This window comes from Medicago sativa, chromosome 5 (genome assembly GCF_051527215.1).
Source record: "Medicago sativa cultivar Bolivia chromosome 5, Bolivia_mono, whole genome shotgun sequence".
Lineage (NCBI taxonomy): Eukaryota > Viridiplantae > Streptophyta > Magnoliopsida > Fabales > Fabaceae > Medicago > Medicago sativa.
The window spans coordinates 44,628,676-44,645,301 of record NC_140753.1 but is presented as its reverse complement, the minus strand read 5'-3'; the positions used below and the strand labels follow the sequence as shown (position 1 = coordinate 44,645,301).

Sequence of the window (16,626 nt, the reverse complement as noted above, 5' to 3'; positions counted from 1 at the left end):
TTACCGATTCAAATAGTGAATCATTTCCCTCTATATATAGAGGTTTTTTGTGCTTTAGAGAGCACGCTTCAATTCTGCAATCTAGTAAGTTCTACGCTCGTTGTACAATAATTCTCTCATAAATAAAACTTTGTTTTTATAATTCTGCTCTTGAGTTCTCTTGCTTGCTTCAGTTATACAATTTCTTTTAAAGGAGTTTATCTTTTCATTTTTATCTTTTAACATAATATATGTCTAGCTAAATTAAAATAAGTTATGGTGAGTTAAACATATATATATTTATATATATATATATATATATATATATATATATATATATATATATATATAAAGGGAAAAAGGGCTCACTATTTGAACCGGTAAAAGGCTACCTAAACAAACGGTGGCCGGTTACAAACGACAAAACAACATTATTGTAGAAGCCGGGTGCTCATTGGGCCCCATCGTCACTTTCACAATAATTACAACACTACAAACAACTTTAACAAAGTTGTCAAAAAGAAAAAGAAAAAGCTAAAGCTAAAGTTGATTTCGACTAAAGCAAAAGCTGAAAAGGACCATTTGTCCACCAGAGATTCCTTTCAAAATATTGCCACCTTGCAAAGATATCTAAGATATCGTTTACGTTCCTTTCTTAGAAATAATTTCTATCATTGAATCCCAAATATCTTCAACCGTTGGATCTGGTTGTGATTCACCAGCAAGAACATCTTCTTCTTCCTCTTGATCTTTAGACCCTTTTGAAGATACGTACATACTATCTTCGGGGAAAGAGCAAAAAAACCGATCTTTCATGAAATCAAGAACTCGACGTTAATTTGATCATTAGTCTCTTGAGGATATTTCCTCTGAAAATAAGTTTTAACTTCATTCATAGAAAAGTTTTGAGTGTTTGTTGATTTCACACTCTTGGCTTTGTCCGATGAAATAGAAGCCGAAATTTTCTCGTATATAATTTTTATATCGTCCGAACTCATATTAGTCCGTAATTTGTAAAAGAAATTTCTTTGTAAAATAGGAACATTAAACCTATCTTTAGATATGGTAATATTCCATCTCCAAATCCAAGGAATTTGAAACTTACTAAAGAAAAGACAGGACATTGTCCCGTGATCGATTTACTAGATGCAACCTTTTCAATTAAAGGGCTAGTATTACACCAAGCAAGATACAAATTTTGTATTTCGAAGGTAAAATTTCTAAGGATGGACCAAATTTTTGCCACCACGAGAAAAACCAATTTGGAATAGATTTTTCAACAATTTCGGGATTGATTGAAAAGAACCAAGAATGCTTGTTCTTAGGATTTTGATAATAAAATGCCCGAGTAAAAGCATTAATGTAGTCCCAATAATTAAAATTAATTGAATTGTTTTGGCTATCTATAATAGCTTTTTCATTATTTGGGTTAATACCCCAATCTTTTGGTAACAAAATTTTGTTAATATGACATTTTGAAAAACTTATAAAATCTTTAGTATTACCATTATGATGATTATGAGTAATGGTAACCTGACCCCGATCCGATCAAAAGCATTTCAAGATGTGGTCCGGATTTTCCAAATTCCCATACCAGGATATCCTCTAGTATCCAAGTATCTATCTTTAATAGACCAACCATCACTATTATTTAGTGAAAGATCTTCATCATCAATATACATGATGGTTTCCACAATAGGGTTTTCAAAATACTCTTGGGAAGATTCTTCCGTAGTTGCTTGTTTGTAAGATATTATCTTACCTTTTGTAGATGAAGAAGAGGATGCTTCTTCTTTCTCTTTTTTCATATTTGAAAAATTAGGTCTTCCTCTCGTTGTATTGAACAACCGACCGGTCCCCAATTATCGGAACATTACTAGTAGATTGGGCTTGGGGCAGCATATTATTTCTCCCTTGATAACCACGACCATATTGGCCACGGCCTCCTCTTCCCCTATAAGGGGTTGTCATATCCCCGCAAAATTCACGAGTTAAGAAATCAGCAAGAGAGTTATTTTCTCCTTTTATATATTGAATATCAAATTCAAAAGCCGATAATTGAGCTTGCCGGTTAGCAAAAATTTGTTTTGCTACAAGATTTTTAACATCTTTTTCTATAATAGATTTTGCAGAACTACAATCAATTCTAAGCAAAAACTTTTGATTAAGTAAATCACTCTGAAATTTAGAGATACATTTAATAATTGAAAGCATTTCTTTCTTAACCGTAGAATATTTGATTTGAGTGGGATTCCACTTTCCCGAAGTAAACCTAACTAAAACTTCCTTATTGGAATTAGGGATAACTTGTTTAAGAATTCCCCCATAGCCAAAATTGGAAGCATCGGTTTCAACAATTTTAAAATAATTAGGATTAGCTAGAGAAAGACAGTGGTAAACATTTGACTTTACTCTTAATCCTTTGAACAAATTCGAGTATGTTCATCTGTCTGTGGTTTAGGTTTAGATTTTAACCTATTATATAGAATAGTTGTATCTTTAAACATGTATTCATAATAGTCCGAAACATAATTAAGACTACCTAAAAATCTTTGTAATTGAGTTTTGTCCAATAATATCAGAAACTTAGAAGCAAATTCAATACTTCTATCAATAGGAATAATAGTTCCTTTATCAATGGTATGACCCGAAACCTAATTTTGGTCTGAAATAACTTCATTTTGGGCGCGAAACAACAAGCCCACTTCTTTTAACCACTTCTTTAAAGATTTTTAAATGTTTAACATGTTGATCTATAGTTTTAGAAAATACTAAAACATCATCAATGTAAACAATAATAAAATCTAAGTATTTCTCAAAAATGTCATTCATAATTTTTTGAAATTCGATGGCGCATTTTTTAAACCAAAAGCCATCACTAACCATTCAAATTTTCCAAACGAAACAAGAAAAGCGGTTTTATATCCGTCGATTCCTTAATTTGGATCCGCCAAGAACCAGATTTCATATCAAATTTTGAAAAGATAGTAGCATTAGCTAATCTATCTAACAAATCCTTTTTATTTGGAATAGGATACCTAATCCATTTTAAAACCTTATTAAGGGGTTTATAGTTAATGACCAATCTAGGAACACCACGTTCCTTCTCTCGTTGCGTTATTAACGTAAAAAGCGATACAACTCCAAGGAGATTTAGATTTTCTAATTAATCCCTTGTCAAGAAGAGATTGAATCTCTTTTCTACACAAATCTTGATAATCATCATTCATTTGTGCCGGTCTAGCCTTAGTAGGAATTTGACTTTCATTAAAGTTTTCCACATAAGGTAAAGAAACAAGATGTTTCTTTCTATCCCAAAAAGCATTAGGAAGATCATTACAGTACTTCATTTTTAAATTGAAGTTCTAAAGACTTAATTTGTCTTTGTATCTCAACTTTCTTAAGTTGATCATCAATGTTAAGAAGATTAATTTCTTCTTTCAAAAAACATATTTGTTTTTCTTTTATGTTAAGAATATCCTTAACTTCATTAATCATCCTAGTATGAGGATCTGTAATAAATTCAAAAATAATCTCTTGATTATTAATATTTGTAATAATACCCTTTTGGTCAATATTAATAATAGGCATAATATTATGCAAAAAAGGAGTACCTAATATTATCCTATGAGTAAGGTTTTTAACCAAAATAAAATTTGTGGGTAAACAAATATTTTGATTACAAATATAAGTATTCGAAAGTTTGTAATTAACTTGAAGTTTATCTCCTCCAGCTTGGGTAAGAGATTGAGTAGTTTTTGAAAAATATTTTGTAGGAATAATTCCTTCCGTATGCAGTTAAGATCTGCACCACTATCTACTAAAGCTATTCCATTTTTAAGAATATATTCTTTATTAATAACAAGAGTTATTTTTACAAACCATTTTTGTGAAGTAACTCTTTGTATAGTAGAAAGAAAAGAATTATCCGAAGTAGAAGGTTTAGAATCTTCTATCTTAAGATTATCATTAATCTCTTTATTTATCTCTTCACTATTAGGCATTTCTAATTTAGAAATTCTTTGATATAAAATATTATTATCTCTTTTTATCCGAGCTATCTCACTCTTTAAAAGATTAATTTCTCTTTTAAGATCGTTTGTAGAAACAGGAGTTTCTTTAACATTGGTTTCACTAAACCTCGGCTAAAACCTCACTTATTCGTAAGGTGTCTCAATAATTTGAGGACCTTTATCCTTATTAGAGCCATCTTTAATAAGAAATTCTAACATTTTTCTTTTCGCATTAATGTCCGAAATATTATCTATAGCTTTTGAAGCTTCATCATGTTCTCAAGAAGAACATTGAGACCATTCATTTCAACTATTTGTTTCCAATAGTCTATTTCATCACTACATTGACAATCTTTATTGTCATCCGAGGAATTAGAATCGTCATTAGACGTAGAATCTTCAATTAATTCTAAATCATCATTATTATTTTCTCGATTCATTATCGAATATTTAAACAAAACTTTTTCAAGTTGAGAACGAAGATTTTCATCTTCTATATCATTAAGCTGTTTTTTAGTCCAAAGCATTGGTTGGCATAATGACCAGCCTTACCACATTTATGGCAATTGATATTTTTGGAAAATTGATCAGCTTTCCTTTTGTTTTTCGAACTAGGAAAATTTTCCCTAGATTTTCTTTTAGAGAAATTTTCTCTATGTTTCTTCTTATTAGAAGATTTATGGTGTTTCCTTCTCTTAATATGAGTAGTATCATTAGAAGAGCTAATTTTCTTCTTTTTCTCGTCTATCTACGTAAGGTTTTCCAAGATCGAAAGCAAATTGCTCACAAAATTCACCCAATTGGTGTTTTTCGGTTAATTTCTGTTTTTTCAATTGATTTTTTAATTTTATGTCATTACATAAAGCTAAACCTTCTTGAATACAAGTATTGGTAATTTGACCATACGTAAGATCCGGGTAATTAATATTTACACCATCATTTTTATTTCTCAAAGTTTGCCTAATTCTTTCGGCAAAAAGATGGGGTAGACCATCAACAAATTTTGCTTTCCAATGACTATTATTAGGATTTTCAATCATAAAAAGTCTGGATAAAAAGGTATCTTTATACCATCTAAAGTGTGTCAACGAAGGACACCTTAAATTCGTAAAAGAGTACGTATACGCTCTCCAACAGCATTCTAGTACCCACAAAATTATTTAATATCGAAAGACACAAAGTATAAACCGCGTCTTCTTCATTAGTAGCAGTACTAGTACCAGCTTTCTTCATTTTTAATAATTTTTTTATGAGAAAGAATTTCTTCTCTTTGAGCATCATTGAGGTAATAATCCCACCAACCTCTAAGTTGGCCCACAAAACCAACATTTATAAAAATAGCAATATTTTTATCGTGGTTTCCCTGTTGTTTACAAATAGTTGAATACATCAACATTTTTTGAGTCATAGTGACAATTTGTCTATCATTTAGACCGTCAATATTCCATTCATAAATGGACCTACCCGAATACGAGTTTTGAACAAAATCTTCGTTTTCTTCAAAAAGTAAATCTTGAGGTGAAGGTCTATCGTAATAAATTTTTTCTACCCCTCTTTTACCGTAAACAAGATTGATATCAGCCTTATCATCAAGACTATAATTTGCAAACATAGTAGTGAGTTGTTCAATATTATCATTTTCCTCAAAATTACTATTAGATTTTTTAGAATCATCTTCGTAATCATCATCTTTAGAAATAACATTAAGATTTAATTTCTTAAGTTTTTCTTGTAAAGTATTCATAAATTCATTAGAATTGTCATCAATTTTAAATCCTTCAATTTTTGCCGGAGGTTGAATAATAGGAGTTTCACTAATTTGATCGTAAAATCCTTTTGAAAGTGTAGGAATATCCTTTTTTTAAAAATTATCAATAATAATCTTTTGATTATCAATGTGTTTTTCAACTAAAAATTTTAGAAAAGCAATATCTTTATCTAAAGATAACAGTTGATCTCCTATACGAGTCGTAAGCATTAGAAAAATTTTGAGCTTTTATAATTGAATTTAACTCTTGAAGAGTAATTTGGGTATTACCCATTTTTTGTCCAACAATAGTGTGCGAATATGCCACAGCGTCAACATCCCGGCCTAAAATGATATTTTTTTCAGAGGAAAGGGGGTATGAATCGGATCTTTCTCCCCGCCTATATACCGTGTCCGGACTTTAAAGTCAAAATTTCATTTTCAGTTTGACTAACAAAATAAGTTATGAACCATTCAACCAATCTAATATAATTCTGAGTTTGATTGATATGCTCATAATAATCATCCTTAATTTTTTCTCTTTCCCAAATAGGAAATTTTTTGAAAAATCAATTTCTAAAATTAGAATACTTATCAAGCATAAATTCATCATTGATGAATTTTCTCCAAATACTTGTTTGGTGTAAGGTCCATAAAAACTATTGTTTTTTGGGGAAAGGAAAATCCATTTCCGATTCGGTAGGTGATTTCCTACTTTCGGGTTGACTTTCATTAGTCCGATAAACTCCATAAGGAATTTTATTTTCACTTATTTTTATGTAATCAACAGCTTCCGTATCATCTTTTATTCTAGATGATGAAGCTTCGAAAAAGATGCCCTAGACATATTACTAGGAACAGAATAAAATCTATTTGAGGAATACCTCGAAGATATACTTCTAGGAATAGTACAAATACGTTGAGGAGTAAATCTTATTTCAACGTCTCCGTCCGTAGTCCGAACTATTTGTTCAACTTGATTATTTAAAACAGTTCGTGTTCAACAACCTAAGGAAGGTTCCAATTTTCCGGAAAATCTAATTCTTCCCATTTTATTAACCTATTAGTGGCTATTTTAGAAGTTAATAAATTTGTTTGAACCAAAGCGGTGGTTCCAGAAAACTTATATGTTTCGCTTTAGGATTAAGGGTATTTAGAACTTTAAAATAAATTCTATAACAAACAGTCATTATTTGACTACCAAATTTTTGAAAATCATAACCATTCGTATGAATATTCATTTGTAAAGTTTTAAACAAATTTGCATCTCGAAAGCGATATGCTTAAATTTGGTGATATGTCAAAATAAACAGACCATGGCATAAGCCGGTTTCAATAACCGCAGCTAAAGATTGTTTAAAATTATTACATCTACCATCTCTAACATAAGCCATGAGACCGGTATTTAAACCAAGCGAGTTAAAGGTTTAATAGCAATTTGTATTAACCCAACATGCATATATTTATACTCTTTAAAGGATTCTAAATCCTTTTACATAACAAAAATATGTTTTGAGAATCTTTTGAGATTCTAACATTTTGTTCAATGGTCTTAACAACCATTCTAGATTTGAATTCGAACATCCCAAAATTATAAATTTTGTTTGTGGGAACTGATGGAATAACCCACTTGTTTAATTTTTCCAAATTATTTGGGAATTCGTCCAATTCTTGATTGGTTGTAAGATCATTTTGATCCGGTTCTTCCATAAAAAAAAAAACAAAGGGCGAACAGTGTTATGACATAGTTAAATAACAAAGTAAATCAAAGTATCAAAACTTTCTCATGATTATAATACCAGATAGTTTAGACTTAAAAAACTTTTATAAAAGTCTCAAAACCTATCAACCCGCAGGGATAGAAGAGCAACGCTCTCAACTCGGGAAGAATCTTCCCAAGAGTATTTTGAAAACCCTATTGTGGAAACCATCATGTATATTGATGATGAAGATCTTTGACTAAATAATAGTGATGGTTGGTCTATTAAAGATAGATACTTGGATACTAGAGGATATCCCGGTATGGCTGGAAAATCCAGACCACATCTTGAAATGCTTTTGATCGGATCGTGGTCGCTTACCATTACTCATAATCATCATAATGGTAATACTAAAGATTTTATAAGTTTTTCAAAATGTCATATTAACAAAATTTTGTTACCAAAAGATTGGGGTATTAACCCAAATAATGAAAAAAGCTATTATAGATAGCCAAAACAATTCAATTAATTTTAATTATTGGGACTACATTAATGCTTTTACTCGTGCATTTTATTATCAAAATCCTAAGAACAAGCATTCTTGGTTCTTCTCAATCAATCCCGAAATTGTTGAAAAATCTATTCCAAATTGGTTTTTCTCATGGTGGCAAAAATTTGGTCCATCCTTAGAAATTTTACCTTCGAAATACAAAATTTGTATACCGCTTGGTGTAATACTAGCCCATTAATTGAAAAGGTTGCATCTAGTAAATCGATCACAGGACAATGTCCCTCGTCTTTTCTTTAGTAAGTTTCAAATTCCTTGGATTTGGAGATGGAATATTACCATATCTAAAGATAGGTTTAATGTTCCTATTTTACAAAGAAATTTCTTTTACAAATTCCGGACTAATATGAGTTCGTACGATATAAAAATTATATCCGAGAAAATTTCGGCTTCTATTTCATCGTACAAAGCCAAGAGTGTGAAATCAACAAACACTCAAAACTTTTCTATGAATGAAGTTAAAACTTATTTTCAGTAGGAAATATCCTCAAGAGACTAATGATCAAATTAAGGTCGTAGTTCTTGATTTCATGAAAGATCAGCTTTTCTCGCTCTTTCCCGAAGATAGTATGTATGTATCTTCAAAAGGGTCTAAAGATCAAGAGGAAGAAGAAGATGTTCTTGCTGGTGAATCACAAACCGTATCCAACGGTTGAAGATATTTGGGATTCAATGATAGAAATTATTTCTAAGAAAGGAACGTAAACGATATCTTAGATATCTTTGCAAGGTGGCAATATTTTGAAAGGAATCTCCTGGTGGACAAATGGTCCTTTTCACTTTTGCTTTAGTCGAAATCAACTTTAGCTTTAGCTTTTTCTTTTTCTTTTTCTTTTTGACAACTTTGTTAAAGTTGTTTGTAGTGTTGTAATTATTGTGAAAGTGACGATGGGGCCCAATGAGCACCCGACTTCTACAATAATGTTGTTTTGTCGTTTGTAACCGGCCACCGTTTGTTTAGGTAGCCTTTTACCGATTCAAATAGTGAGCCCTTTTTCCCTTTATAAGGGACTCTTGTTGTTGTTTAGAGGCACGCTTTGCTTCCGCCTCTTGTAAGTTTCCAGTTTATAATACAATTTTGAACTTTTTGTCCTTTTTTAATCTCCTTCATCAACTCGACCCAAGGACGCAACTTTGTGGTATCGAGCCTCGGTATATCTATATAGGGTTATGATAGAAGACACCTTTTATGAAGGTGTCTTTTATCAAGTTACTCTATGAGCATTTGTTAAAAGACACCAACTACTTTTTATGAAGGTGTCTTTTATCAAAATTATAACTAAAAAGTGAAAATCACACCTTGAGGTGTGACTTGATAAAAGACACCACCAAAGGGTGGCTTGTAACATAACCCATATATATATATATATATATATATATATATATATATATATATATATATATATATATATATATATATATATATATATATATTTTTTTTTTTTTTTTTTTTTGTAACTTTGTATTCCTTTTGTTGGTTGTGCAGTAATATACCAATGGCTCAATATATCATCAATATGAATGCTTCACTGCCTGCATCTGACAAATTCATAATACATATATTGGACAGTACTCACATGTTTGTTCAACCCCATGTCGAGCAAATGATTCGAAGTCAAATTTCAAAGTTTCGAGAGGACAACACATATGTCAAACCTTCTTGATTCAATCTCAGGACTATACGTGTCTTGTATCTGCTGAATTGCATCTTTGGAATACATGTGAAATTAGTTGTTAATTATATTTCCGTTCTATTATATGTATGTATACACTCTACCATTGATGGTGAGAGTGATTCTCCCTTTGAAAAGTTCTATAGACACATAATACAGCTATTTTGATTAAATTGACGAGGAACTGGTGCTTTATTAACATGGCCAAGTTGCTAAATAAGAACCATGTTTTGCAAGCCATAAAATTTGGTGGACTGTGTAGTGTGACACTTGAGTATATTGTTTTAAGATTGATCCCATTAAATCATGTAGGCCCCGTATAAATTCAATGGGGCCCATTTGAATTTCAACCAATTAGAGTGTTTGTCGAGAAGAGTGTATTGCTAGCAGAGTTCATTTACTATGAGAGTGTTATCAACACACTTTTCAACACACACTCTAATATTGTTAGATTTTATAGTCATAAAATGTGTTCTTTCTTTTACAGTGTGTACATTGTATGTACAGTTGAAGTCGAAAAAAGGATACATGTTATTTTGGGGGAATGATAGACCCAGTACATATTTAGACCAGTTAATGTCTACTTTCTCTTCTGATAGGTCTAATTTCTTTACAGATTATTAAAAATAAAGCTTTTGTGCTATTTAATTTTATAGAAGTATGCAAGTTCACAGCATCTTTGTTTAGCATGATGTTAGCAATAGAACTCCTAAGGGTAGAAGTTACAGAATATTAGTAGATTGTTTATTTAATATATTATAAATTAGTAACGGTTACATGTGCAGTAACTGCTATCTGCAGTAAAGTTATCTGCACAACTTCTATGTAACTGCTATAGGGACTTGGTATTATAAATAAAGATGCAGAGGAAAAGAAGGGCATTCAGGGATTGGGATAAAGGATAGGTAGGGAGAGACCAAGCTCTCGAATACTTGGAGGGGAGAGAACCAAGACTCTCGAATTTCTTGGGATTATATTGTAATCTTACTATTAGTTTATATTTTGATATCAGTTCCTATCACATGAGTGGATACACTTCATTGAACAGTGATTCGGTGGTGCGTTGTATCTTATACAAGATGTTGTTGTCATTTTATATCTCTTCCATTTTCTGCTAAATCTTCCGCTGTGGAGTTGTGTTGCTTGTCAAGACTATTTGAGGCATTTCTTGGCAGAAATAGATGAAATGGTAGAGGAATGTAAATAGAGAAGATTTGGTAGTTAAAACAATTAGAAAGAGAAGCTAACTAATTAAAAAGTGTCTTCTAGAGTTCTAGTTTTGGCATTTAAGCTATTATATTAATTTCATAGAGCTGACTTGATTGTAAACTATTGTCCAACGTGATGTTGTGTTCATAGAAGATACTTACAAAGTGAATCATGTCTGGAAAATTGACAACACACCTTAACAGTTTGTCAGCAAAAGCAAACTCCCAAGTCCTATCTATATAAAGTCCTTTACAAGAAATTTTGTTTTCTGTCTGTTTTAATTATCTACACCAAGTAAAGATTATTGGTTTATAATGCTTTATTATTTATTTTTTCTCTGCTATTTATAGGGCTGATATATGTCATTTCATTACAATGTAAATAGTGATTGATTAGGCTTGTTTATCGACACCTTGATTATATAGATGTCTATAAAATCTGTGAGTTAACTGTTATAGCATTTTAGTTTCCGCTATGATTGAATGTTGCTGTTTGATATGGCGTTGTGTTCATAGAAGAAACTTAAAAAGTGAATCATATCGTGGAAATTTACAACACCTCTGGCAGCATGGGGGTGACTTATTATAAAGGTTTTGGAGGGAAAAGGAAAGTCAAAAGTTTATTACAATGGCATGGCATTTAATGTGTTTCATTTGGTTCCTCAAAAAAAAAAAAAGTGTTTCATTTGGTCCATTGCATTTAGGTTAGAGGAACACTATATATGAGACTGTATATATGATGCATCCTGGATTTCAAATGGGATCCAAACCTCGTTTACCAGTAGACAATCCCTAGGCAGCATCTTTCGTTTTATATAGATCTCATGCACTTTTTTTCCCCTTTACTGTTAAGCTTTTTATCATCCTGGCGCCGAGCTATTTTTCCGCAGGACCTCCCCTAGAGTATCGTCACCGCAGTAGAGCTTTTTTATTGATCATTTACTTTGCTTATACTGGTTTGAAGTTTAAATTTCTAGTTACATTACATAGATTATAATTGTCTCTTTTTATGAAAGTCAAAGGTTATTCCTCTGATTTTTAGTACAAGGCTATTATGTAAGTTAATACTTTGTTTTCCTAAGATATGAATCTCTTATTTTCAATCCTATTTTAAAGCTGCTCAAAAGGAGGCCTCAGCCTCAGAGTAAAGATTTGGCTATGCTTCTGGGTTAGATCATGATTTATTTGGTACTGAAATTGATGGAAAAATGTTGATCACAAGACTGACCATTGTATCTTGTGCTAAAATATTATCAGGTATGTATTCACGACCGACTCATTGTATTTTTTCATTAAAAACAACATAGGTTTAAAAATGACTTTTATGCACAGAATTAATTAATTACCAAGCCTGTGACAATCTGTCAGATCTTGTAATCAAGCAATTTGATAAGATTTTCTGTAGTCTAGTAACCAATGTGTAGATAGGTCCATACCATAGTCATTCAGCAAATTTATTGAAGAACTAAAACCTATCTTGAGGTCATACACTAAGCAGCACAGAGGAATTGCAAATAATACCAATGATTCATCTTTATAAATTACATATCATCCATTTCGTCTGAGAATATAAATTACATTTCCCATCTTTATAATTCATCATTATTGAATTGTTGCACCTTAGCTACCAAATATGCTAACTATTTTCAGAGAACACGTTTATTTTTATAACCCACATAGTCCTATGATACTTTTATCACTTCCTATTATCTTTTTGAATTCTCATAAGATCAAGACATGATTTCCCCTGTAGCTGGCGTGAAAATATTACTTTGTAGTAATCTTCAACGGTAAGTGTTTTGAACAGTGCAGCCCTTTCAGGGGTAACAAGTCTTGGTGTTGGACCTACAACGGTGCTCATTTGAGGTCTGTGGAAAGCTACAATGGAAATCCTCTCTTTCTTTGAGTTAATTGTAGCTCGATGTTCGATGCTTCGATAAATTCCATTGGTCAGTATCTGCACAACCATTACTGATTAAATTGGTAAGTGATTTTTAATTTCTGTGATACTATTGTAATTTCGGCAATTTTCAAGTACAAAGAGTTTGAGGTATCGGTTTAGACACTTAAAAAGTATTTGACATTTTATAGATTCAAATTTAAGTGTAAACTTTGCCTCTGCTACTAAGAGTTTCATGTGGCAGTAATTTTTCTAATTCAATGTAAAATTTTCATGCATAACATTTGGTTTTGATTCTTACACACTCATAAGAACACTTAAAGGGTAAAATAATAAGAGGATATTGACTAATTTTCTATCTATTACCTCCAAAATGTCTCCGACGTTTATGACAAAAGCATTGGTGAGCGGTTTAACAGAAATCCACTGTCCATCTTTTCTGATTTGGAGACCTTCAATGTCATTGGCTTGGAGAAGGATGGTTAAGGCACCCGCATCAGAATGAGGATTGAGTCCAATGACATTTTCCGGTTGGGGACAAGGAGGATAGTAATTCATCCTCATTGATTGAGTTATATCATCAATTAAGTCTAGCAGTTCATTTGGTTCAACTTTAAGAGCTTTTGACATATGTTTGATGATTGTGATGCAAACATTTTTCAATTCTAAACAATAGGTTTCTAAATTATCTCTGCAACATGAAACAAAGTTGGTTAGACATAGAGTAATGCATTTATATTCGCTCAAGTAAAAGAGCGATCTTTGTTGTAGTTTAGAGGAAAACGGATGCTTAGCCAATATTGTTAAACTGTGCCTATAGTTGTACTATTGCATTCAGCATAGTAAAATTTGAACAAATTGCTGTTGTTCTGTGATACGGTATTTAGTGCAAAATATTGTCAAATAGCGACTATATAGCATCACTATTAAGCATTGTAGAATTTGAACAAAGATCTATTTTTCGCGATCGACAATTGACAACATTGTGGCTAGCAAACAAGGATGGAGTCAGAACAAGATATAAAACCTGAATGGTTGAGGAATATTTGGAAATAAGCGGGGATTCCTTGCATAGGATGGAAGAGTCGTAGTGAAGAATAAATCTGCCCATTCTAACTTTTGATTCTCAGATAAAACATGCAGTTGACCAAACCCCTCAATATCTTCTTGGTGTTGCCAAAATTTCTTCTTCTCTTCCAATGGAAGACTTAGGAACTCTTGAACACCTATCTTCACATTTTCCACCAATAAAGGATCGACTCCGTGATTAATCAACTGTAATCATTTTGAATTTTAGAAACCTTACAAAGTTGATAAAATTAAAGTATAATAAAGGAGGAGTAATAGTTAAAACCTGGAAGAACCCCCATTCTTTACATGCATGGTCTAGCTTCTCTAGCTCAGTTGCATCTTCAGATAACAATTTACTTAGGTCAATGACTGGAACTTGTTGTAAGGGATTTGTATTTGACACATTAATAGGGTCTTGATTTGGATGAAGATATTGTTCTGGAATTTCTTCTATGTTTGGCTGCTTTGCAAGCTCTTGGACAGAAGGCACCAATAATGAGCTTCCAAACTTGATCATTTTTCTTCAATTGATGAATCCTCTTTCTTAGCTGGATAATATTTAAATTGCATATGCACCACGCGAAGCATCTGTTTTTATTATTCACCTAAGCATGTACCCACAATTAAATGCAAGTTACTTACATATCCACACTTTATTATTTTTATTATTCTCCCAAAAAATTATTATTGATATTATTATAAATAAATTAACGGTTGATGGGTGCTCCGCGTCGGTCTAATTGCTCATTTTATTGTGTTGGTGGATGTAAATTTTGTACTTTTATATTGTAACAATCTATATTTATCCTTTTTCGATGATACAATTTTGATCCTTCTATTTTTATCTTTTTGAGGAATTGGTCTCCCTATTTTAAAATTTAACAGTTTTGGAAAATAAAAATGTATCTTATACATTACAGATTATAGCTTATTATTATTTATCACTTTATAGTTCAATTAGTACTTTATCAAACACTAGAAATTCAATCAGCTAGTTTATCCGCTATTAGTTATATACAAACTTATTAACTATCCGTTATAAGTTATCTTATCAACTATTCATTATTTCTAATCAAACAAATTTTAAAATTATTATTATTGTTATTTAAAATAAAAATTACCATATAGGATTGTTTTTTACGGTGCGTACTTGCTTAGTGTTAGGGGAATAACAAAAATGCATGTGCTTCTTCCTTTCAAAAGAAAAAAATAAAAATACATGCTTCGTGCGATATTTGCGAAAATGTTTCGCACCATCGAGCATTTTTCTATTTTTATTTATTATCAAAAAAGTGAGTGAAAAGTTACTTATACTTACAATAAAATAGGCTTAATTCGATATTTGGTCCCCTAACTAATTTGTTGTTTTCATTTTGGTCCCATAAGTTTTAAAATCAACGATTTGGTCCCTTAATTGTTATGAAATTGTGTGCAATTTATGTTTTTCTAATTGGTAGCATTGATGGATTTTTTTACTCCTGTGTTTTCTGGATTTTTTGTATGAAGGTGATGAATGAGGAGAAGGAAGAAGAGGAAGAATGAGATATAAAGTTAGATGTTGTTGGTTCATAGTAAGACACAGAGACAACATGATCTAACAGTCATCCTTTAATAAAAAAAAAATCAAACGGTTTAAATTTAAAAATTAATAGGATCTATGGTGGACCAACATTGTTTGTGTTCCACTTTAGACATTTAAAGTTAAAGTTAACAGTTCGGGACCTTTTTGAAAACTGAAACAAAAGTTGAGGGACCAAATCGTTGATTTTAAAACTTATGCGACAAAAATGTAAACAACAAATTAGTTAGGGGACCAAATATCAAATTAAGCCCAATAAAATATATTGAGGTTATAAATTTATAATGAAAATGTCCCCAAAAAATATTATAAAATTTAAGCAATATATCATCTTTTAGATCTATTAAGTTATGGATGCTATGATTATTAATTAACATGTGGAAAATAAGTAGAGGTTCCCCACTTACAACAATAACAACCAAATATAAACTAATTAATGGTTGTCACTAAAGAAATAATAGTGCAACGCTCCAAAATCGTCCCCAAAACTATCTAAGGGGACAATTAATGGTTGTCACCACTTAAATAACAATATATTGAGGTTATAAATTTATAATGAAAATGTCCCCAAAAAAATATTATAAAATTTAAGCAATATATCATCTTTTAGATCTATTAAGTTATGGATGCTATGATTATTAATTAACAAGTGGAAAATAAGTAGAGGTTCCCCACTTACAACAATAACAACCAAATATAAACTAATTAATTATTTTATGACAATACATTATGACAATACAAACTAATTATTTTGATGATTTTCTTTTATGATTTTCTTTTTGGTGGCTGAGGTTTGAACCCCTGCATCTTACATATATTATGCATTGTCTCTACCAACTCGAGCTAAGCTCACGGGAACAATTATTTTGAATTTAATGTTATATTAATTTAACTATATTTGTCATGAATATATAAATTCAATTTCTTATTTATTGACAACTCACTTTTTAGATACCCATCGTAGACCACCGGAGTATAATAGAAGCTTGCACGCCATATATCTACTTCATTGAATTTGAAATTATATTTTTTTCCAAACCATTATATCAATGGTAAGATAAAGTATTTTTATATATTGTGCATCCTAAAAGACATCGTTCATAAGTTAATTTGTAAAACATTGCAAAGATAATTTAGAGAAAAGATTGTGTGTCACACTCATTGAGTATATGACAAAAGCTCTAAAGG

General features: G+C 31.2%; 2 protein-coding genes across 3 annotated transcripts in view; one reads left to right on the top strand and one right to left on the bottom strand.

Annotated features, from left to right (window-relative positions):
* The window catches only part of LOC146922352 (general transcription and DNA repair factor IIH subunit TFB5-like), an 84,870-nt gene extending 71,549 nt beyond the window's left edge, over positions 1-13,321 (top strand). For both annotated transcript variants that reach the window (XR_015012426.1, XR_015012425.1), the window contains exons 2-4: positions 9,494-12,145; positions 12,701-12,871; positions 13,187-13,321. The gene's annotated coding sequence lies outside the window, so the exon portion shown is untranslated. The remainder of the gene's footprint in view (positions 1-9,493; positions 12,146-12,700; positions 12,872-13,186) is intronic.
* Positions 12,397-14,463, bottom strand: LOC146922351 (protein SRG1-like). Its single transcript, XM_085715337.1, has 4 exons — positions 14,143-14,463; positions 13,816-14,063; positions 13,155-13,479; positions 12,397-12,845 (listed from the first exon to the last, which is right to left on the bottom strand). Exons 1-4 carry the CDS (start codon positions 14,374-14,376, stop codon positions 12,585-12,587), a joined length of 1,068 nt encoding a protein of 355 aa, XP_085571463.1. The 5' UTR covers positions 14,377-14,463; the 3' UTR covers positions 12,397-12,584.
* Positions 14,464-16,626: the final 2,163 nt, after the last annotated feature.

Coding starts and splice junctions, on each gene's coding strand:
- LOC146922351 (XM_085715337.1), bottom strand. CDS start 14,376: ATGATCAAGTTTGGAAGCTCATTATTGGTGCCTTCTGTCCAAGAGCTT. Junction 14,064..14,142: donor AAGAATGGGGGTTCTTCCAG/GTTTTAACTATT, acceptor AAATGATTACAG/TTGATTAATCACGGAGTCGA. Junction 12,846..13,154: donor ACGTCGGAGACATTTTGGAG/GTAATAGATAGA, acceptor ATGGTTGTGCAG/ATACTGACCAATGGAATTTA.